The 23,059-nt window shown below is 37.0% G+C and overlaps 1 protein-coding gene across 2 annotated transcripts in view; it reads right to left on the bottom strand.

The window, feature by feature from the left end:
- Positions 1-23,059, bottom strand: part of LOC126481333 (peptidyl-prolyl cis-trans isomerase B-like) — a 424,329-nt gene that overhangs the window by 362,577 nt on the left and 38,693 nt on the right. The window contains exons 2-5 of one of the 2 annotated variants that reach the window (XM_050105006.1): positions 15,536-15,740; positions 10,707-10,826; positions 8,847-8,929; positions 6,526-8,752 (exon numbers count right to left, since the gene is read on the bottom strand). In XM_050105006.1, coding sequence (XP_049960963.1) covers positions 8,606-8,752; positions 8,847-8,929; positions 10,707-10,826; positions 15,536-15,740 — 555 coding nt within the window. In that variant the 3' untranslated portion in view covers positions 6,526-8,605. Of the gene's footprint in view, positions 1-6,525; positions 8,753-8,846; positions 8,930-10,706; positions 10,827-15,535; positions 15,741-23,059 lie in introns of those variants that run through there. The other variant, XM_050105007.1, reaches the window with a different exon arrangement.

Below are 23,059 nucleotides of genomic sequence, written 5' to 3'. Positions count from 1 at the left end.
AACTGTATACTATTCTGTCTTGTTATGATTTCAAAGTGGTACAAAGATTGCCAATTTGCTTTAAATTTTCAGAAATATAAAACGGTATAGTGCACAAAATTAAAACACCTAGAATCCAATGATTAAAATATCAGAGAGAACTGATATCTGTTCACTCATATAAAAAACCTGAGAGTAGCAATTTATAGGGATATGAAATGGAACAATCACATATGTTTAGTCATTGATAAAACAGATGGCAGACTTCAATTCATTGGTAAAATACTAAGGAAATGCATCAGGTTGCAAAGCAGATTGCTTACAAAACACTTGTGCGGTGCATCCTAGAATATTGCTCAAGTGTGTGGGACCTGTGCCAAATAAGATTAATGAGGGATACTGAATGTATACAGTGATGGGCAGCATAAATGGCCACAGATTTGTTTGACCCACTGGGTAGTGTCACAGAGATGCTGAAGAAACTGAAATGGCAGACACTTAAAGATAGACACAAAGTACCCCCGTAAAGCCTGGTGAAAGTTTCAAGAACCAGCTTTAAGTAATGAACATAGGAATGTCCTACAATCCCCTATGTACTGCTGTCATAAGGACTGGAAGGACAAGCTTAGATTAACCACAGCACAAGCAGAGACATTTAAGCAATTGTTCTTCCCTCACTCCATACATGAATTGAATGGGAAGAAGACCAAATAGCTCACACAATGTGAAGTAACTCATGCCAAATCATTTCACAGTGGGTTGCAGAATATGGATGTAGATATAATAGAAACAACCATATGGGGACATATAAGATGTAACAAAAAAGTACTGTCAGCCTTGCAGGACACATTTTTGACACGAAGAAGAACAATATGTAATATGGGCATGCATCTGGAGAGACTTTATTTCCATGTCGGAACTCATTTTTTACTACTCTCTATAGTGCATTAATTATGGCAGACACACCAGAGCAGAGCAAATCAGGTATTAAGTTTATTTCCAACAATACTCGCATGCATTTTTAATGGCTGTATGATTTTGACTGACTAGTCATTACCAATAGCCCATAAACATTTTTTGACCAATGGCCATGCCAAAGCATGCTTGGAGTTGACATTTCTGTGAGGCTCCTATTAGAGGATACTCACTGATGCAGTCTGTTAATAACATGGCAAGTATAAAGAACAAACCAGTATAGGGTCTACCACAGAAAACTCTTTCTTACATGTTCAAAATGGACTCTCTTAGCATTGATGTATGGATCAACCCATCATCACATTGAACGCCATCTCCACTGATGTATCCCAGGAGTATTGTGCATGGTTTCACAGCTTTCAACAATATGGGCATGAAGACATACCTGTTCTGATGCACTAGAGCTTTCAAGTACACTGACAAATAAAAGTCTATGGATTTAGGCCCAAGGGATATCGAGGTAAGGCAATCGGTTCACCGCTTTCTAGCCCTCTGTCACAGAATTGGATATTCAGAAAGTAATGAGTATTAACACTGAAACAAGGAGCAGATCCATTTTGCATGAAGTACATATCTGTAGCACTCCTTCTAGCAGAAATAGACTATTCCTTAATGGAGCAGTGCAACTTCATGGCTGGAAGAATATGGGACCGTAAAATATAGTCACCAACAATGATGGGCCAAACATTGACAGAGAGTCTTTGCTGATGACTTGATTTAACAGCTGCAAGGGGATTCACATCAGCCCTTGAGTGGTGACACACACAGTTTGTAATCTGACCACATTTAACAAAAATCTCATCAATAAACCGCACAGCTGCATAAAATAAGGGTTGACACATTTCTGAATAAACCATTCCTCAAACTGTACCTGTGGAGAAAAATCAGTTGCTGATATTGCCTGCACACCCTATAAATGGTATGGATGTATTAAGCTATCATGTAACACTCACCATATAGTCCTGTAGTAACATTACTTGCTGCCACATTTACCTTACACTGACATTGTTATAGGATTGTCATCAGTTGCACGAGGAATTGCCTCCTCCATTTGTGTTGCCCTCCTCCCCGTAGACCCGTCTATTTCCAAGTAACAGATTTAACTATTCCACACTTCTTAAACTGACAATCAATTGTTTCAAACATTCTCTCTGGAGTACCTTGTTTCCAAGACTCTCTTTGTTACGTAAACATTGTGTGGCACAGCAAGGAGCACATGATAATCCATACACCAAGTAGTCATTGCTAACTCTGCATTTGCGTACACTTTAATTGCAAGAAACCAAGTCTATGATGCATACCAGTAAACTGTTATGTATTTGCAAGGTTTGTAATGATCTTTTTAAAAGTCAGTGCTAATGTATGTTGTCTACAGATTCAATGAAAATAAATAAATAAATACATGTATCTAAGGCAAATATTACAGTTACATGCTGACCAGATCCATGAAGATCACTTAAAAAGTCATTGCTACACGTAAGTAAGGTAATGGCATGTGTTGCATGACAGTATTAGATTTCATCAAATGGAAGACAAAGCACTGGCAGTGAATCTAAGAGTTACAATTTAACCATGTGTAGCCAGGATGGCATTTTGAACATTTCATGTAAGAATTTGCTGTGAAAAGTTGTAGGAAATGAGTTCCAAAATAGCAATTAAGTGTTTCTGGACCCATTTGCCCATGAACATATTTTATTTTTCTATATATATTGGGAAGGGAGTGAGACAGGGTTGTAGCCTATCCCCAGTGTTATTCAATCTGTATGTTGAGCGAGCAGTAAAGGAAACAAAAGAAAAATTTGGAGTAGGTATTAAAATCCATGGAGAAGAAATAAAGACTTTAAGGTTCGCCGATGACATTGTAATTCTGTCAGAGACAGCAAAGGACCTGGAAGAGCAGTTGAACGGAATGGACAGTGTCTTGAAAGGAGGATGTAAGATGAACATCAACAAAAGCAAAACGAGGATAATGGAATGTTGTCGAATTAAATCGGGCAATGCTGAGGGAATTAGATTAGGAAATGAGACATTTAAAGTAGTAAAGGAGTTTTGCTATTTGGGGAGCAGTAGAAAGGATATAAAATGTAGACTGGCAATGGCAAGGAAAGCGTTTCTGAAGAAGAGAAATTTGTTAACATCGAGTGTAAATTTAAGTGTCAGGAAGTCGTTTCTGAAAGTATTTGTATAGAGTGTAGCCATGTATGGAAGTGAAACATGGAAGATAAATAGTTTGGACAAGAAGAGACTAGAAGCTTTCAAAATGTGGTTCTACAGGTGAATGCTGAAGATTAGATGGGTAGATCACATAACTAATGAGGAGGTATTGACAGAACTGGGGAGAAGAGAAATTTGTGGCACAACTTGACAAGAAGAAGGGATCGGTTGGTAGAACATGTTCTGAGGCATCAAGAGATCACCAATTTAGTATTAGAGGGCAGTGTGGAGGGTAAAAATCATAGAGGGAGACCAAGAGATGAATACACTAAGCAGATTCAGAAGGATGTAGGTTGCAGTAGGTACTGGGAGATGAAGAAGGTTGCACAGGATAGAGTAGCATGGAGAGCTGCATCAAACCAGTCTCTGGACTGAAGACCACAACAACAACAACAACAACAACATGTGGAAAGTATCCCAAATATTTGGCTGTACATTTCTGTTAAACCCTGAACAATGTTGTAGAGTGATTTAATGTGAGACATATAAGCAAACCATTACTTACCTATCGGAGGTGAAACTCCCAGTACAGCAGATAAATTCACCTGAATGTAAATAAAGGTAGTATTCCTAATAGTTGTGACCACGTGTTCAGTCTGAAATGTAGGTAAGATAAAGTAGTTGAGGGTGTTTAGGATGGTAGAGGGATGAGAGTGTGTGCCAAGTCACTCAGAAGCCAGTTTAAGAGTGACTGACCTTGTCAGAGGAGGAAAGGTGGGTGTGGGGGAAACTTGTTGTTTATTTCTATGTGTCTATCAAAGAATGATCCTTTTTAGAAATACAAAATGGGTGATTTGTCATTCAATTGGTAACAAAATGGCACATTATGCACACTAGTCACGGACAGCATAATTTTGTTTTTATGCATCCATTCTGCAGTAGTACCCATCTCTAATGGCTTGACTGTCAACAGAATGTTAGACTCTAATCTTGCAGTATCCCAATGCCAAAAGCTATATTTTATGATTTTAACTGAATTCTGCAACATCAGGGAAGTATTTTCTTTTTTACATTAAAAGTCACAGTAATCACATTATCCGAATCCTTTCCGCAAACAGTTCCTTTCTGCTGTGTTTTCATCACTTCACTGAAACTCTTCAGTTGCACTTCGATGTAGGACAAAGTAAGAACATACAACACAGCAATGTCTCTTTTTGGAAACAAGGCTTTCTAAGAATTACATGAGTTAACAATCATTGTTTCTAGCAAATGTTTAGCATTTTGTCAAATGATATCTCATTTATGACTGTTACAAGTCTGCCGATCATAATTACCTGTTACACAGTATTGTTTCTTTAGTGACCTGGGCTTCTGTAATCTTTACTTCTCATCTCTTTATTTTAAAATAATTTTTATTCAGTTCCACCAGTTTAAGCTGGGTTGCTTCACTTGTTAGTATGCTAATGCTCTTCTTGTTCTTAGCCTTCTGCTTTGTACACAGTTTTTTAATTGTGGAAATAATTATTTCTGTTATAGTACTGTGTGTCCAGCCGATAACTTGTAAGGCAAGAAATAAGATTAAATTAGATACGTTTCTCGTTCAGTGGTCCCACGGCTATGGTATGTCTGAAATATTTAGTAGTAAGTGGGTTGTCAGATGGTAAATGAGAAAATTTCTTTGAAAACTTTCCACCCTACTAAATGTGATGTATGTCAAGGTATAGCTTGTAATATATAGAATAGAATCACTTGTGAGGTAGTTTTGAGCCATAGTTTTTCTCTTTGAACATAAAACCCTGATGCAACCATTACTAGCATAGAGGCCAAAACAGGACTCAACAAAATGTCCCTCTGTTACATACAATAATGTGATGACCATTGCAGCGATGATGACATGCCAGTGTTATCAGAGATGGACTTGTTCCAAAATAGAACTCTTGATATTAATTTTTGTCTGTTAAATTTAGCTAGAATAACCACAAAAAGTTTAAAGCAGTTAAAGAGTAGTTAATTATTAATGCAGTTCGAACAGCTGGTTCAATTTTTTAACACATCCCCCAATTCCTTCCACATCCCTAAAGATTCTCCTTCAGAATGGGATTTACAAAACAAAGTGGGTGGCTGGATGGATGAAGAAATTTAATCTATAGCATACTTTTCTTTAGATGTCAGTGATGGTTCTTGATGAGATGTGCAAAAATACAAATGCCCTATAGATTACAAATATTTATGGATGTATTTTTTTTGGACACTGCATAGTGTTGATGTAATTTAGTAGAGATGAGGCAGTATTGCTGACTAAAGCTAACCTTCAGGAGGTGAAATATTTTGTACTTCAGAGAGACACACACATAAAGGTAGAAGCAATGAAATTATCGAAGCTTTCAAAACTATTAGTTCCTTCCTCAGGGAGGTGAATGGGGTTGAGTTGGAGAGATTAAAAAGGAAAGACAGGTCACTCAGATCCCATTCTATCTTTCTCTTCTACCCAAGAGAAGAGCTAACAGATCTTAAAGCTAGAATAATATCATCATTGTTACTTTTATGTGCATGTATCAGCAGTACTACACATTTTGCCACCAAAAGGTAACAACTAGCCAGGGACTCTGTCTCACATTTGTTAGTTTTCTTGACTGAATTTTCCTTTGTTAATGTAATTTCTCCATCAAATGTCTGACGAGGCCAGAACCTACATGTATGATGACACAGCCACATCATGGGCACTAATGTGACAAGTTCATTCATTCACACATCGTATTCCATAAATCTCATCATGAAGGAGAGTCTTCAGAAGTATGGAATGACTCGAGTGATAAATGACAGATCCAGCCATGGAAGGCTACTTCTGTAAAACAGACTAACAACCAATTTCAAGTGATGATAATCTACTCACATTGATAATCTACTCACATTGATAATTATGGAATTACATTATTACTATATACATTAGCATTTATATAACTGAACACAAAAAACTATTAGCTGTTTATGTACTGGGACAGTTAAAAATCTGTCTAATAGCAACATTGATGTTAAACACTTTTCGATTGTATGGGGATTAATGTGAACACTGACGTTAACTGTAATTTACCTCCCAAGGCTCAAATGTAAGTTAGCCATCTAGCATTGTGCTTCTGCCAGGATGTAATGTTCTATGAGATTAAATATTGAGGTTTCTACTCATTCAACACACCCTAGAATGCAAATTTATTGAAAATGTAGGGTTATGAATTCTCTCTCTTTCTCTCTCTCTCTGTCTCCAAACAACTAGTTTGTGATACACAACTAGCAGAAATCACTGTTGGTCAATTTGTAGAATACTTATGGCTTTAAACTATATTTTAAACAAGTAAAAATGTAGGTTGAAGGCTTAATTTTGTTTAAGTATGACATTATGGGAACAGGAACAATCACAAATTTTCTTGTCATCAAATTGTGCATTACTTTAATGCAAATCATTTTAATATATACATTTACATGTTGTAGAAATAGTATAAAAACTCATATCCTAAGAGGGTTTGTTAACTTACTGGAAGACTGGTGGAATGGAATTTCTGGTGGAACTGGAGATAAATAGAACTAAATATCACATTTTCACTTACATACCTAATTGCAAAGGAAAAATATTTTAATTTTGTGTGTTATAAACACATTATTAAATCATAGTTTAAAGCTCTGATTGCTACAAAAATCTTTTATATAGGTTTGTGTCACAATGCATCAAATTAAAACTGAAGGATGTTCTTAATCACAAAAAGTCTTGAGAAAACTTTTAACTATCAAAAACTCTATCCTTGCTTTTCATAAAAATTTGTCACTGATGAATCTGATTCTACAGAAATTACTAAGTGTGGAAATAATTATTCTGCTGTATGCTTTTACTTTTATGTGCCTGTTATTTGTTTTGTACAGGCATCTAAGTCACAGTCTGAATATTTATATAAGCTTCACTCTTACTTTTCTTCCTCTCTTTGGAATTTCCTTGGGCTCATATTCAGAAAATGTCTTAGAACCATATTAATAAGCAAATGTAAAATGAATTGGATAAATGAAAAATTAAATTAGCTTTCTCTGCCCTGTTTCACTGAAAAATTGCAGTCTTTTTCCTTCTGAGCATCTGCTTCTCAACACATAGCAGTTTGTTAGTAACAACTTCCTTAATTTTCAGAGCTAGTGATTATACATGAAAACATCATTCAATTATATTGTTGGTACTGTTTAAAAATAAACAATACACTACTTTAAGGAAGCATGTTCATCTGAACAGATTGTGAATAATTTACAAGCCTGTAAGAAATTATCTTCAAGATGGTTTTTAGATGCAAAGTTTTCCCAAGAAAGAAAAGAGTATATTATGAAAGTTATTGCACAAATAAAAAATACAACAGCTTAGAATACATCTGTAAAAGAAATAAATCTTCCTTCAAAAACTATTATAAAACAAGAGCAATCCAATCATACTGTTCCAAACATCTTGCCATGATTATTATCACTTGTTTCCATGAAAGTGAAAGTGAAAAACTATTTGCTTTTGTATGCAGAGCTCTACAAAACATGCTCCTAACTTTTTTTGCAACCTATGTTTCCTAAATATTTAAACGTTCAGTTTTTTTATCATCCAGTGGAAAAAAGACAGAACAGAAAACGAGAAGAACAGAGGCACTGCAGATGCTTTGATCCATGCCCAGAGACTGCAGCATGCAAAAGAAATCATAGACTTGCATTAAATAAAGTTTGACATTAAATAATGTTTATGTGTGTAAATCATTACCTAAAAAGCCAGAAATGATTTTATATGTGTGCATGTGTGGAAACTAGTAAATGTATGCCTGGCACATTTTGTTTTTCATTTGTTCAGTTGAAACTCACTAGTTTGTGTCCACATTCACAGTTAAAGCAACTTTTGCAAACCAAAACATTGCGTATTTTGTGTATGCAATTTAGAGGTTCAGAAGCGAAGAAAGAGGAATGTAGGAAAATTTGTATGAGGATCATTTCTACTGTTTTTAAGTATTATATTTTTTAGATATATGCTTATAAATTATTAATTACTGAAATATGTAACAAATGAATGTTGCAAATGATTCATTGTCTCACAAATTTACAGAAGACGAATGTAGAACCAGAAAAGAATTTTAGACAACTATAAGAAACGAACAATACTTATACCATGGAATTCTAGAAATTTAAAAGTGTAGGAACAATTATTAAAAATGACATCACAGTTGCTTACAAGCCTTGGAAACATGCAGAACAACATGCAGCTATTTGGTGACTAGTTTGTGCAAGGAGTTTTGATACTGCATGTAGATATATACCGAAGCAGTTATACATGGAAATCACACTGCATCCTGAACTAACACACAATCTGCAATATAGTTCACAGCCACTCAGATACAGAAATATAGCATTATAACATTCAATGCACATCTAAAGATCAATTTCTACAGGTGGTATCAACCATCTATGCAGTGTGTAGGAATGCTGATATTTATAATTACTCATAAGGATCATCAGTAATAGTAAATGGCTCAGGTGTGTCTATGGTGCCTGATTCTTTGATTGTAACTGGCTTCAGTGGACGGTCATTCGAATCAGTAGGAACATGTTCTATCATGTGAACAACATTTTGACCAGTGACAACCTGAAAGAAGAAAACAATTATTATTTTTATATATTCTGCTTCTTGTTTCACATACCAAGGTGTCACAAATTTCAGAATGATGTCAGTAACTCACTTTGCCAAATATGGTGTGATGTCCATCAAGCCAGGGTGTTGGAACAGTTGTTATGAAGAATTGACAACCATTTGTATTTTTACCTGAGGAAGTGACAAAATAAGATAATTAGTTGAGCTTCTGTAAGGGTCATACTAAAAGTCATGAGCAGCCCGTTGTTATGAATATTATTGTTTTATGGCCAACTATACGTAGCAAGTTCCTGATCATCTGAGTAAAGCTTATATATGAACAGTATGGCAAATTTTGAAAGAATTAAATAAGTGTGAAGTGTTCTGTTATAAGCAGAATGAGTATTTTAGTTTAGAACAGACTATTATACATGTGACTCATGATGAATATGATCCAGGATGCGACTGTCAAACACCCCTGAAATATTTTTCCATTTTGTTCCATTTCATCTTCAGGTCAATGCAGGGCCTCTGAACTTGCAACAAGTCTGCGACTGATTTCCTGTCTATATGTTTGCCTAACCCTTTCCTTAAGGCTTAAAGGTTGATAATTTCCAACACATTGTTTCTGGCAAGTAATGTGTAAGTTATGCACTGGGCTTTCAAATGTGACACACAGCATGTTTTGTAAATACAGTAAATATAAGTTTCTTTTGAATATGTGTATGTTGTGTATTATTCATATTGTTCAGGTACCTGTGCAGCATTGGGTCTGCAAAACCTGGACAGCTGGGAGCTTGCTGTACATAATCTTTTACAGACTTTTCTGTCACCTTTCTCCATTTGTATGTATGGCTTTTGATTATTTTTTGTGAAAAGAGAAATATCGGTAGGCAAAGGACATTCATGAATAATTGTCAAAATACAAAGATTTAAATGGTAGGAAGAATAACACCAAAGGTTTCTCGTACTTTGTTTCAGATATCTGGGGATTTTCAGCATCCTGCCTGATACCTGTCACTGAACTGCTATAGACTTTTGCAACAGACTGTAAAACTCCAGTTTTAATCCTAGAGAGGGATGCATAATCCATAGGGAAACGACATTTTACTCCGGTATTGAGATTGTGATTTTACAGTTAATCTAAATTCACTCTCGTTATGAACCACAAATATCGTTAGGTGGTACATGAACTGTTACAAAAATTTAAGAATCCCTAGGTCCCAAAAAAGGTTTTTGCAATATGTTCCATTATCAACTTCATACTATAATCTTACTGCATGCCTCAGTAGAACAGATGTTTTTTGACCTTAACTGCATTACCTCAGAAGATTGTGCCATAGGAAAGTATTGAGGGAAAGTGTGCTAACAATCTGCCAGTCCAGAGGTCAACTCAATGAGAAAGATTTCTAAGCACAAAGTAGGCAGAACTGAACTTTTAAGTTAACTTATTCATGTACTGGTGCCCCCTCTATTTATTATCCATCTGCACACTTAGGAACTTTGAATACGAAGTCTCACTGAGAGAAAGAAAGACTGATCGGTACCTGCTGGATAGCCATGAATGTTAAGGTGCTGCTTCTGGGATGAGGAAATGCACTGGCTGCAGACCTAATCTGCTTGGCAGATTAATGACAAGGATCGGTGTGCTGCCAGACTGGATGTGGTTTGTAGGCAGATTCCCACATCTCACTAGGTGAATACCAGGCTGGTGCCCAAGTTCCACTTCAGTTACATGATTCGTAATCATTTCAAAAACTTTTGCTCACTTCCACATGAATAACTCTCCATGCAGACAGTTGGGGTACACATATTCCATCCTTGGTGGTAACAGGGTGGTGACAGGAAGGGCATCCAGTCACCCCTTAAGTTAACCGTGCCAAATCCATACTAACCATGCTGACTCTGCACCAATGTTGGACAAAGGCAAAAGAAAAAGAAGACAGTGCTGATTAGTGAGAGTACTTACCTGCATTAGCCATACTAATAAATCCTGGCCCACTGTGTGTCAACTCAAAGCCTTCATCATCAAAATATTTTCCATAAATACTTGTTGATCCAGTACCATCATGGTTTACTATGTCACCACCTGGAAAGACAATTTTTGTACTGACATTAAAGACATTAGTGTCATAGTTCTCTACAATGGAAATAGTGTTTCAAACTGAGTAAATCCTCTGCAAATATTTTATTTGTACTTGTATGTATTTGCAATAATGTGATGGTGGTGATGGTGGTATGTTCTACAGCCTTTAAGATCTCCTTGTTATGGATCTGTAGAACAAAATGTATATCTAATCTAATCTAATCTTAGGGCACTAAATGAACAGTCATCATTCACCAGCAGTCTTCATGTTACAATGTTCAATGGATACCTGCCTAAAACACATTAACTAGTCTCATTATAAATTTTTGTGTTATATATGCTTCAAGGCATGTTAAACCATGTTAAAAAGTAATTTATAATATTCATAATTAAAGAAACAGATGAAAAATAAAACAGCATTATAAAGTAATGCCTCTACCTTCTCTCTCTCTCTCTGTCTGTCTCTCTCTGTCTCTCTCTCTCTCTCTCTCTCTCTCTCTCTCTCTCTCTCTCTCTCTCTCTCTCAACAGCTTAGAAGGGGGGCCTGAGTGACCAAAATGTTTTAAAACTTCTGCAACATACATCTCATCATCAGATAAAACTGGTGGTAAATGCTCAACATATCTTATGGCTGCTCTCTTATAAGCATATAAAATACACATAGTTAAAATATGATGTGTAAGCAGGGCTAATTTTCAAGCATTACACACTGGTGGGTCCTCTTCTCAAAAAATGTAGCTATCAGCCAGGGAAAAATGTCCTCATTGTTTTCTGAATCCACTACTTTTGTCTCTGTGATTGGGAGGACATGAATCATTGTCAAGAGCAGAGCTTTGTTGGTTGAGGCTTGCTGTTTATTATTTACTGCCAATCATTCAAACTGACAAAACTTATACAGAAAATTGTTGTTTCACACTGGCTGTGATTTTTATGTTTGAGTGGGCTTATCATGCTCTTTTTTCCTCCATACATTTGCGTTTTTGTGTATCAATAAAAATAAAAGTTTCTCTCCTCATTAATGATCAACAGTAATGGATAAGTGTCTCAAATAAATATTTGAACAACATACCTCATTCATTCAAATACCAAGTTTCGCAGGTCCAATCATGAGGGAAAATCCTAAGGCTTTCAGGATCAGTCAAAACAATTCTTTCCACAGAGAGCAGCATGACAACTAGCTTCTCTACACTACATTATCAATAACAGACAGCCTACATTATTTAATGAAGATTTACATAGCCAAAACTGCTACTCGTACTTTAAAAACAATGCTTATAATCCCCACAATCCTCCAAATATGACAGGCCACACCATTGTGTGTGTGTGTGTGTGTGTGTGTGTGTGTGTGTGTGTGTGTGTGTGTGTGTGTGTGTGTTTAAGAGGACTGTCTGCTGAAAATCAGGAAATGCAAATAATGTAAGAAATAATGGTAACCATTCACCCTTTAGTTGAAAGGTGTTGCGCAGCTGATATGCAAATAAAAAAGACTGTGTAGGAACATTGCACCACCATACTCTCCCTTATGAAGTGACAAGCACAGAGTTCAGGATACAGGTCATCAGAGATCAAGGCTAGGAGGATGGGGAGATCAAAGGCTGTATTTTTAGGACAGTTCCCATCTATGTAATTCATTGTGGGAAGGATCCAGGTGGCAGCTATTAAATCGAGCATGCTGTGCATGGCTGCCTGTTCTTTCACTGATTGACCACCTCTCCTCTTGGCCACAGCTTGGTGGGGGCCATTCATACGAGTGGTCATTCTCACATAAAAGACGGTGCAGAGGATGGAGCAAAGCTACCATATGACATGACTGCTTCCACAGATGGCCCTGCCTCTGATATGATAGGATATGCCTGTGGTGGGACATAATTGGGATATGCTGTGGGGATGCACATAACAGGTCTTGCATCTGTGACTTTCACATGGATATAACCTATGTGGCAAGGGATTGAGATTAGGTATGGTATAAGGATGCACCAGGAAATTTTATATGATGAGTGGGCATTGGAATACCATTGTGAAAGAGGTGGCACGTCCTTTATTTTACTAAATAACAACTCTTTGTTTCCTACTCATTTTTTTCAGTATCAGCTTCATTATAGCTATGTGCAGGAACTGGCTGCATTATATTGCTAGTGTTTGGGTGGTCTCTTTTCCATTAGTTGTAGAAAACTGAAACATGTACAGCTTTCTGGCTTTACATTATGTACATAATTTGTGATTACATTCTAAGTACAACAAAATGCTAACCAATGAATTGCAAATAAATCTATGAGGAAATTTTAATGATATTGATATAAAGAGAGCAAAATACAAAACTTTGTTGAGAGTATTCAATGAGAAGATAAAGTGTACAAAATATTTTATTATTTGGAGATTGCAGTATATTAAATAATAACAATGAACACTTCAGAAATGCCAAAAATAATTCAATAAGCAGAAAAGTAACAGTGTACTACTTTTGTCCTCCTACTCTTTCTCTCTCTCTCTCTCTCTCCAACATCTTCCCCTTGATTTTGTCCCCCCTCCTCCTCACAGTAGATGGATCCCTCACAACCCACGGTCTGAGTGGCTCTCCTTTCGTAAACTTTTCCAGCTTTCTCCTCTTTCCTCAGGGAGGAAAGAGGAACATGAAATTCTGCTATGTTTTATACACAACAGAAAGGAATATTAATTATATGAAATACTGTATACATAGTTCTTGACTTCAGTGCCTATTTTATGAATTGCCAACAGCCCTTCCTTTAACAATGTTAGGAAAATCTCTTAGGGGCTTGAATCTTCTTTGTTGCATTTTATCAAATGGCTCTGAGCACTATCGGACTTAACATCTAAGGTCATCAGTCCCCTAGAACTTAGAACTACTTAAACCTAACTAACACACATCCATGCCTGAGGCAGGATTCAAACCTGTGACCGTAGCGGTCGCATGGTTCCAGACAGAAGTGCCTAGAATCGCCCGGCCACACCGGCCGGTTGCATTTTATCATTTGTTGTATTCTCCGATCTGGTTGGCATAGCTTCCTTCACATTCTGACAGACTAAATCATACACTGCCTATTTTGTGAGTTCAAGCTGGAACTACTATCAGTTCCACTATCTTATCTTGAAAATTGATGTATAAATTTAAATCACTTTTACAGTTAGGAATAATAGATTTTAATTGTTCATAAATATCAGAATATCAAAATTCATCAAGATATAATAGATATACATTGTTGATCATTCATTCCATCATATAGTATGTTCAATAAAGCCACCATGAAGGAGAGCCTTCAAACATGTGGAGCAAGTCTAGTTATACATCAACAGACAGGATCAGATGCTGCAGGGAGCTTCTGTAAAGTATACTAGAAACACATTATGACTAATGTTAACCCACTCACATTGAGAAAACAACCTCTTCCTGTCCTGTAGTAAAATTTTGCAGTGTTTAAATAGCAAAAAAAAAAAATTGTGGACTTGATCTTCCTATTGAATACCATCAATATAGTTTTATATTTTTCTATATTTGTATTAAAACATTTAGAGTTCCTTCATAAAATTTGCTTGCAATTTACTAACCAGTACTTTCTTGAAGTTTGTATGTAATCACAGTTTCACCTAGATTATAAAGCTGTTTATACTTAAAAGATTTATGTTTGCTACATATAACAGTAGAAAGACAATCAAAAAGCAGACAGTACACCATAGTCAGTTTTCTAATGGACTGGCAGTTTATCCTTACAGATAAATTTAATGTAATGTGCATAAAAATGAATAAGGCTAATTATTAGTCATTTACAATACTGCCAATTAATTACTGCAGCAGTAGGTAAAAGATAAGGCTGTCATCAAACCGAGTTCAGCTCAAACACCACAGTATTGCCTTACACTGTCTTCTGAGCTGATTTACCCAGGGATCTACAGTATTAATTTGGACTTTGAACCAGCGTGTGACATAAAAATTATGCCACAAATTAAACATCAGAGTGCTGGAACGACAATCTGTCACTTCACCACTAAGCCTCACTGTAGTAAACAGAATATGAGGGAGTAGCTTTTTGGAGTAACCTTAAGTGGAATGACCACATAAAACTATTTGTAGGAGAAGGAGAAGATATTGCTAGGATACACTGGAAGAAACCTAAAGAAACGTAAATCAGCCACAAGAGGAGTTGTCTACAAGACTGTCATGAGACCCCTGTATAGTACATTAGTTGTCAGTTTAGGAGCCTTACCAGAACAGATTAATACAGAAGCTCCAAAGAAGTGTGGCACATATGTCACAGGATTTAGCACCATGAAAATTTTCATTAAAGTCCGATGGGAGATGCTACAAGAGAGATGTGCATCATGGAGAGGTTTACACAGAAATACTGAGAGCATATGTTCCAAACAGGGTCAAGCAGCATAATTCTTCCTTCATATATTACCTGTGAAATTACCAAAAAAATTTAGCACATATGAATGGCTAAAGACTGTTGTTCTTCCTCCATTCACTTTGTGACTGGAACACGAAAGTAGTGAAATCACAATGGTATCAAAAGTGCACGCCACCATATACTGCAAGATAACTTGCGGAGTACATGTGGAGAATGTACCAAACAGTACTTTGTGTTATTGGAATGAGTATGTCTTCAATGTCAAAAATTATAAGAATATAATGATTACTATAAACAAGAGAGGAAACAAACTTTCAGCATAAAATTATCACATTTAGTAGAAATTACCTTGAATCATAAACTTCCTAATCACTCTGTGGAATCCTGAGCCAGCATACGTTTTACCATCAACTCCTTTTGTGGCAATAGTAACAAAATTTTTTACTGTCTTTGGTGCAATGCCTCCAAAGAGCCCAATTACTATTCTTCCAAGATCTTCATCTCCATGAGATATATCAAAGTATACTTGATGTGTTACTTTGTAGTCTTTTGCCTGCAAGTCACACAAATGGTTGATAAATTTTAGTTACAAAATGGACATGGATGTCCACATGCATACTTCTAGGAACAGTATAACAAATTATTCACATTCTTCAGGTCAGGTAAACACTGCAGCTAGGTAAGATTTATTATCTTATAAAAAATAGAAGTACAATGACAGATATGTAAGCTTATTTTCTGTGACTTCTTCAGATTATTTATTCACTTCACTTGCAAACAAAATAATAGAATAATAAGTAACAGTGTAATAAATCATTGTACATTATTACTAAGGATAGGAATATATTAGACAAGAAAACTGGCATTAAGTGCTTTGCAATATCAATATCTTTCTGTTTTTGCTGTTACCTTTTTTGTATTGCCATCCAAAATAAACTGTAGATATTGATTATCATAACTATGTTTTTTTTTTTTTCAATTTGGGATCTTTTATAGTGTTTCTATGTATGTTATATGGGCACTGCCCTGACTCGAAGCACCTCTAATAACATTCCCACACTATACATTAACAGCAAGGTAACCTAACTACTGTTTATATCCAATTTTTCTAAGAACAGTCCTAAAGAGAAGATATAGTGTTATACGAGGGCTATTCAGAAAGTAGGGAATGTTTCTGTCTGATGCCACCAGGCACGCGCCAATCACGTATATATTGGTATGTGCATGCTCGGCAGCTCAGTCAGCATCCATCCGTGACAGCAGGAATGTTTCTGCACATCTGGTTTTTTCGATATTTGAATTTGAAATATGTGCTGCAATCAAAAATCCCACCAGTTGTGAGGTGAGGTCTGTGATAAGATTTTGTTGGCAAAAAACCTAAAACCTACAGAAATTTGTCGTGAACTGGACGAAGTATATGGAGAAAATGTAATGAGTGAATTTTCCATCCAGAAATGGTGCATCCAGTTTAAAAATGGCTGAACCAACATTTGTGATGAAGAGAAGAGTGGACGCCCAAGCATTGTGACTGACGATTTTGTCACTAAAGTTAATGAAACGAATCGTGAAATTCATGAAAACTGTCACTTCACAATAACGGAGCTTTTCCTTTCTTTTCCACAAGTTTCATGGACTTCGCTGTTTCAAATTGTCACTCAAAAGCTAGGCTACCACAAATTTTGTGCACGATGGGTGCCCAAAATGCTTACAGCGCCCCATAAAGAACCGGAAATGGGGGCTATGTTGACGTTTCTGGAGGCCTACCACAAACATGGTGATTCATTACTGGAGCGAATCAACAATGCCCGACCTCACATGGCAAACTGCACTAAATAAATCCTTAATTCATTCAAATGGGAAATTTTCCCTCATCCGCCCTACAGCCCCGATCTTGCACCAGGTGGCAGAATTTTATGACGAAGGTATTTCAAACCTTGTCCACTTCTGTGATAAGTGCCTCAATGTGTTTGGCGACTACGTGGAAAAGTAATATGTCAGTCACTCTTTCAGATGTATACAGTAAAATGTATTTCTTGTGCTTAGTTTTTTTTTTTTTAATGCCAAAACGTTTCCCACTTTCTGAATATCACTTGTATCTTATACAGGGACAGGTGCCAAAGTTTTTAATTTCAAATAAGTTTTGGACCATGAAAGCTCTCTCCACTTAGATGAATTTAGTGACTAGTGGCTTATTAATTAAAATGTAAAACTTTTTTGCAACATAATTAATCACCAAGATACGGGCATCAACTTGGTTTTTCAAAATAGAACAATGGTATTTTTGCACCTGAATGGCACCTGTATGAAAGATTGTGATGTAACTCTTTTGGTTGCTCAACAAGAAATTGCAGATTAAAAATATTTGGAATATAAGGATTTTTGAGCTGTTTGAATGGCATGCCACCTGCAGGTTTACTTTAATTTCCATGGAGACTGCACTGCTGAGGGAAATGATACTCAATGTTTACATCCCCCTCATGGAGATACTAACCCTGTCCTATAAAGTCTCTTTATTTCTGCATGACTACTGCGATCTCCTTACTGTAGCCAAGACACAATCTTCCTCTATAAGTTTTAAGTTTTACATCCCCTGCCAAATACGTACACACACACACACACACACACACACACACACACACACACACAAACACAAACCTTCCAGTCAAAATATATTTTCTCCCTAATTTGAATCAATACTTTTTCATTATTTATCAGATCTACCAATCATATCATTGGCATTTTTCTACACCACTACATTCCCTTTCTGTCTGTACTATTTATGAGCTTTTTTCAATTTCTAACACTTTTGTTATTAACATGCTTCTGTTTTTCATAAAAGCTTTTCTTACTATTACCAGTCTGCATCATATATCCTTTTTACTCCTGACATCATCAGTGTTTTTGCTGCCCAAATGGCAAAACTTGTCTACAACTTTCACTGCCTTATTTCCCCCTCAGCCTCTCCTGATCTATTGTGACTAACCATGACTATTCTTTTCTTGTTTTACTTTTCTTGGTGTTTATCTTCTAACCTGTTTTCAAGATACTAGTCATTCTGTTCAACTGATTTGCAAGTCCATTGCTATCTCTGACAGAATTACAGTGTCATTTGGCAAATCTTGAATATTTCATATATTCCTGACATTGTCAGTCTGTGGGTGATCTGCAAAACTTCACAAGCCAATTTCACTAAAAAAGCATTTTATTGGATGACTTATTTGGACAGAGCTATGGATCTCATGCATAAGATTACAAGATTCCAAATTACTCCATAGTTCCCTCTACAGCTTGCTTTATGTGCACATTGAATAACATCAGGGATAGGCTACAACCTTGGCTCATTTGCTTTTCAACTAGTGCTTGTGTTTCATGTCCTTTGACTCGTAGAACTACGATCTGTATAAGTTGTAGTTAAGCCTTCAGTTCCCATGTTTTATCACTGACAACTTCAGAATTTCAAAAAGTGTCTTCCACTCAATTTTATTATGAGCTTTTTAATCACAGTGTTTTCTTCTTCAATCTCCCATCCTACTTAAGACACAGTATCAGTATTACTTAGTGTTTCTTACATTTATCCAGAACACAAACTGAAATCCCTGTGGTCAGTTTCTACTGTTTGTTTCTTTATCACCTAGATAATCTGTACCACTATTTGCCCACTACTTATTAAACCAATGGTTCAGTTAAACTCATGTCTTCCAGCATCTGTCTTCTTTGGTGTTGGGATTGCTACATTCTTCTTGAAGCTGAAGGTATTTTGTCCAGCTAATATTTTCTACATGCCAGGTGGAACAGATTGGTCATAACTGGTTCTCCCAAAGATGTGTTAAAAATTCTTTGGTATGAGTTCCACATCATTTGTATAGAATCATTTAATCTGCTGTTTCAGCCTTTTCGCTGAAACCTTTTCTCAGACTTTGCTTGCACTACCATATTACACAGTCAAAGCAGCACTAATTTGGGGAGAGTATTTCATGCACAGATCATAAATGCAATGCGCTCACTCATATATCTTCTGAGATAAAATATGTTAAACAAATTATGTCACTGAGTTGTAAAGACTAATTCGTTCATGAAGGCCATGAAGGATTCTGCACTTTTTGTGGAATCCATTTAACTAAAACACCAAAATATTTTGGACTAACAATCAGAAACTAACCTGAAGCCCTCAGCTAGTAACCAGCCAAAAAAAAAAAAAAAAAAACCCACAATACAACAGAAGTACTGACTGAGCAAAAATGGGTATTAAATACCACGAGCGTCAAACATACATATAATACCCTCATTTGCTCCGTGCTTAGCTATCCCATTGTGTCATGGACTTCTATTCCTCCCGCTCCTGGTAAAACTTGCACTCCACGTCGCTTTCCATATTTGACTACCTCCTCCCTCTCGTGCCCTTCACCTACTCATAAATTTATCATTCCTCATCAAACACCTAGTAGACCTTTGCTTCTCCTACATCTCCCATAGTCTTGAATCCCAAAACCTTGTAATCTCCTACGTGCCTGAGAATGCTGGCTTACGCCTTAACACATTTCATGTTCTTTTCCAATGAAATTTCAATCGTGATTTCGTTTCAGACAACAAATTCATCCCTAAAATCTACTCTTCTTTCCAACCACAATCGACGCTATGCACACCACTGATTCCAAATGAAAAAAATAATTAACTCCTTCATCTTGTTATAAACATGGTTACCTTTTTTAACATCTTAAATTATTTGATGTTACGATTATAAGTTATGTAATTAAAGGACTGAAGAGCGGCAATTTGGCTGCTGCCAATGCAGCCACCCCTTCCACCCCTCAAAAGTGAGAACGTAAATAATATTCGCATATAAGAAGAATAAAAAATCGTCTGCAACTAGTTCCTGGGAAAAAGCTGAAAAATTGAACCTGAAGATTATACAATAATTGTGCAGGAACTTTTTAACATCAATTATTAACATCTTTAGGAGAGCCAACCAGGATAAAACTATTCCAACTGTTATACAGGATGTATCACACAGGGAAAATACCTTCACATTTCAAGCAGAATGTAAAAATCCCAGAAGAAAGAAAGACATGTGCTGATAGGTGAGAGTATTTACAAACTGCACACATTGTAAACATTGAATGTGTAATCCAGAAACGGAAAATCTTAAGACAAAAGTATCGAATGCAGAATTGGCCACTAGATGTCTCTAGAGGTGGACCCGCTTATATAAATGGAGATTGGAAATACAGATATTGGTCGTCAGTACAGAAGCAGTCATAGCAGTATGGGTCGGTCAGGTGCGCTCAGTCACTTCAAACGTGGACCACTAATTGGTTGTCACGTGACTAACAAATCCATCAGAGTCATTTTAGCTCTTGTAAAGTGGCCCAAATCAACTGTTGGTGACGTGACTGTGAAGTGGAAATGCAAAGGAACAACGTAGCTAAGTCAAAGCCAGGCAGACCTCACGTACTGACAAGGCGAGGACCGTCAAGCATTGTGGAGGGTGGCTGTAAATAAATCGCATGAAATAAGCAGAAAGAACCACTCGTGAGTTCCAAAGTTCTACCAGCAGTCCGGCTACCACAATGACTGCATAGGGTGTTAAAAAGGATGGGGTACAGTGGTCCTGCACAATGGAGGACTGGAAACTAGTGATTTGAATTCCAGTGGAAGGGTATGGGCTTGGCGAACACATGGAGAACGTTACCTACCATAATGTGTGGTGCCAACAATGAAGTGTGGAGAGGATGGTGTTACTGTTTGGAGATGTTTTCTTGGTTGGGATGTGATCTCCTTATTACGCTAAAGAAATGCTATATGTGGAAGAGTATAAACAAATGTTTACAGCGATGTGTACTGTGTACAGTAGGTCTATGGGAACAATTCCAAGATTGTTTGTATCAGCATGACAATGCAGCCTGTCATAAAACAACATATGTGAGTCAAGAGTTTGTGGACAATAACATTCCTTAAATGGACTGGCCTACCCAGAGTCCTGACCTCTACCCACTGGAACACCTTTGGGATGAGTTACAAAGTCGACTTCACTCTGGGCTCCAGAATCCAACACCACTGCCTTCTCAGGTCCCTACACTGGAGGAAGAATGGGCTAGCATTCCTCCCGCGAGACACCTCATTAAAGTGTCATGGCCGGCCGCGGTGGCCGAGCGGTTCTAGGCGCTTCAGTCCGGAACCACGCGGCTGCTACAGTTGCAAGTTCGAATCCTGCCTCGGGCATGGATGTGTGTGATGTCCTTAGGTTAGTTCGGTTTAGGTAGATTTAAGTCTAGGGGACCGATGGCCTCAGATGTTAAGTCCCATAGTGTTTAGAGCTTTTTGAACCAATTTTTGAGTGTCACGAGCAGAATTCAGGCCGTCATAAAGTCGAAGGGTGGACAGACACTATAATAAGTATTTCGATACTTTTGATTAGGTAGTGTACGTAATATAGTTGCAGAGGTATGCAGGAATTTCGTCTGTCTGGCATTTGTTTGGGAAAAGTCGCAAATATCTACCGTTTTCTTGTTCTCCGAACAGGAAGCTAGTTTACATACAGAAGCAGAAATAAGACCAAAGAATAAATAAGTAAAAGTCTTAGTTGTAGCAAGTGTGAAGATTAGTCAAGGGTGAGAGTGATCAGTTGATTGCGAAGTATTAAGAACAGTAATTCATTCTAATTTCTCAGTAAAAATATTGTTACATGTCTCGTAACAATATTTTTACTAATCAAGTAACAATAGTTTCCCATACCCAACTTGTAAATACGAGTTAGGTATTGGAAACTATTGTGCGTGTGTCTACGGTAATAGTGACTTTAGAGAAGATTTCTAAAAACGCATTGTTTTACTGTATAGGCCCTATATCGAATGCACTAGAAAGGAACGGAATCGACAATAAAAGTTCCACACACATAAATTGCCCGATGACGTCATCATTGGAAACTCGCCCTTATATTATACGTCGTAAGGTAATTGTCACTTTCACAGTAGGTATTTGTTCGCACTGCATAAAAGTCTGGAAGCGGACATTCTGGCAGCGAATGTTCTCCAAACAACCGAGCCTCTTACAGTATGTAAAGGAAGCAGAGTCGTTGCCAGGTGGTCAGTTTGAAAGCTACAATCGTCGCAATAACTCGGAAGTGATGAAAAGTGAACAACTGCGATTATTGGCTATTACCATGGACTTCAGTCAGTGTTGTGCTTAGTGTTATTAGAAATACGCGGAGTGTGACCTTGTGTGTTTTTAGTGCTTAGTGTACTAGTGTTGCATTTTTCAGTGCGAATAAAGTTTTTATTCGAGAATAATTGGCGTCTAGTTTACTTACGTCGTAACACTATAATAAAATGGATAGTTATGTAATAAGAAAAAGAAAAGTAGAAACATTTGAAGGTTCTGGTCTCCATTCAGCAGCAAAAAAACACTACCTCATGTACAGGCAGAATCACAATTGTAACTTTTTTATATCATAAGATGGCATTGTCATGTATATGTGTATAATCAGTTTAAATAAAACTTTCTTAAACTTTGCATGTGACTTGATTATTTTTTATTACGGTAAAAGTAAAGGTAGCTTAAGAAATCTTTAGCGCCCACTCCTTGAGGTTTTCTGTATCTGCCACTGTATACAGGAAGTATTTAATGGGAGGTGCTTGCCCCTTGGTTAAGAGCTGGCGTGTTCTGCTGCATGCTGCTTCAGAGGCGACGCAAAGTGTGTTCGCAATCTGGAAGACGGGCTGGGATGAGCTCACCGCCGCAGCTGCGTGGCACGCATCGCCCACCGTGTTTTTTGTCCCTCCCCCCAGTCTGCAGTGAAAGACGCGAGCTGTTTTGTTACGCCACGCTGCTAGCAGTGACGTCACACTAAAACGAAAACGTCGCCTGTGTAACGGA

This window comes from Schistocerca serialis, chromosome 5, assembly GCF_023864345.2.
Source record: "Schistocerca serialis cubense isolate TAMUIC-IGC-003099 chromosome 5, iqSchSeri2.2, whole genome shotgun sequence".
Classification (NCBI taxonomy): Eukaryota; Metazoa; Arthropoda; class Insecta; order Orthoptera; family Acrididae; genus Schistocerca; species Schistocerca serialis.
Note: the sequence above shows the minus strand (reverse complement) of the source record. Positions and strands in the feature narration are given on the sequence as shown.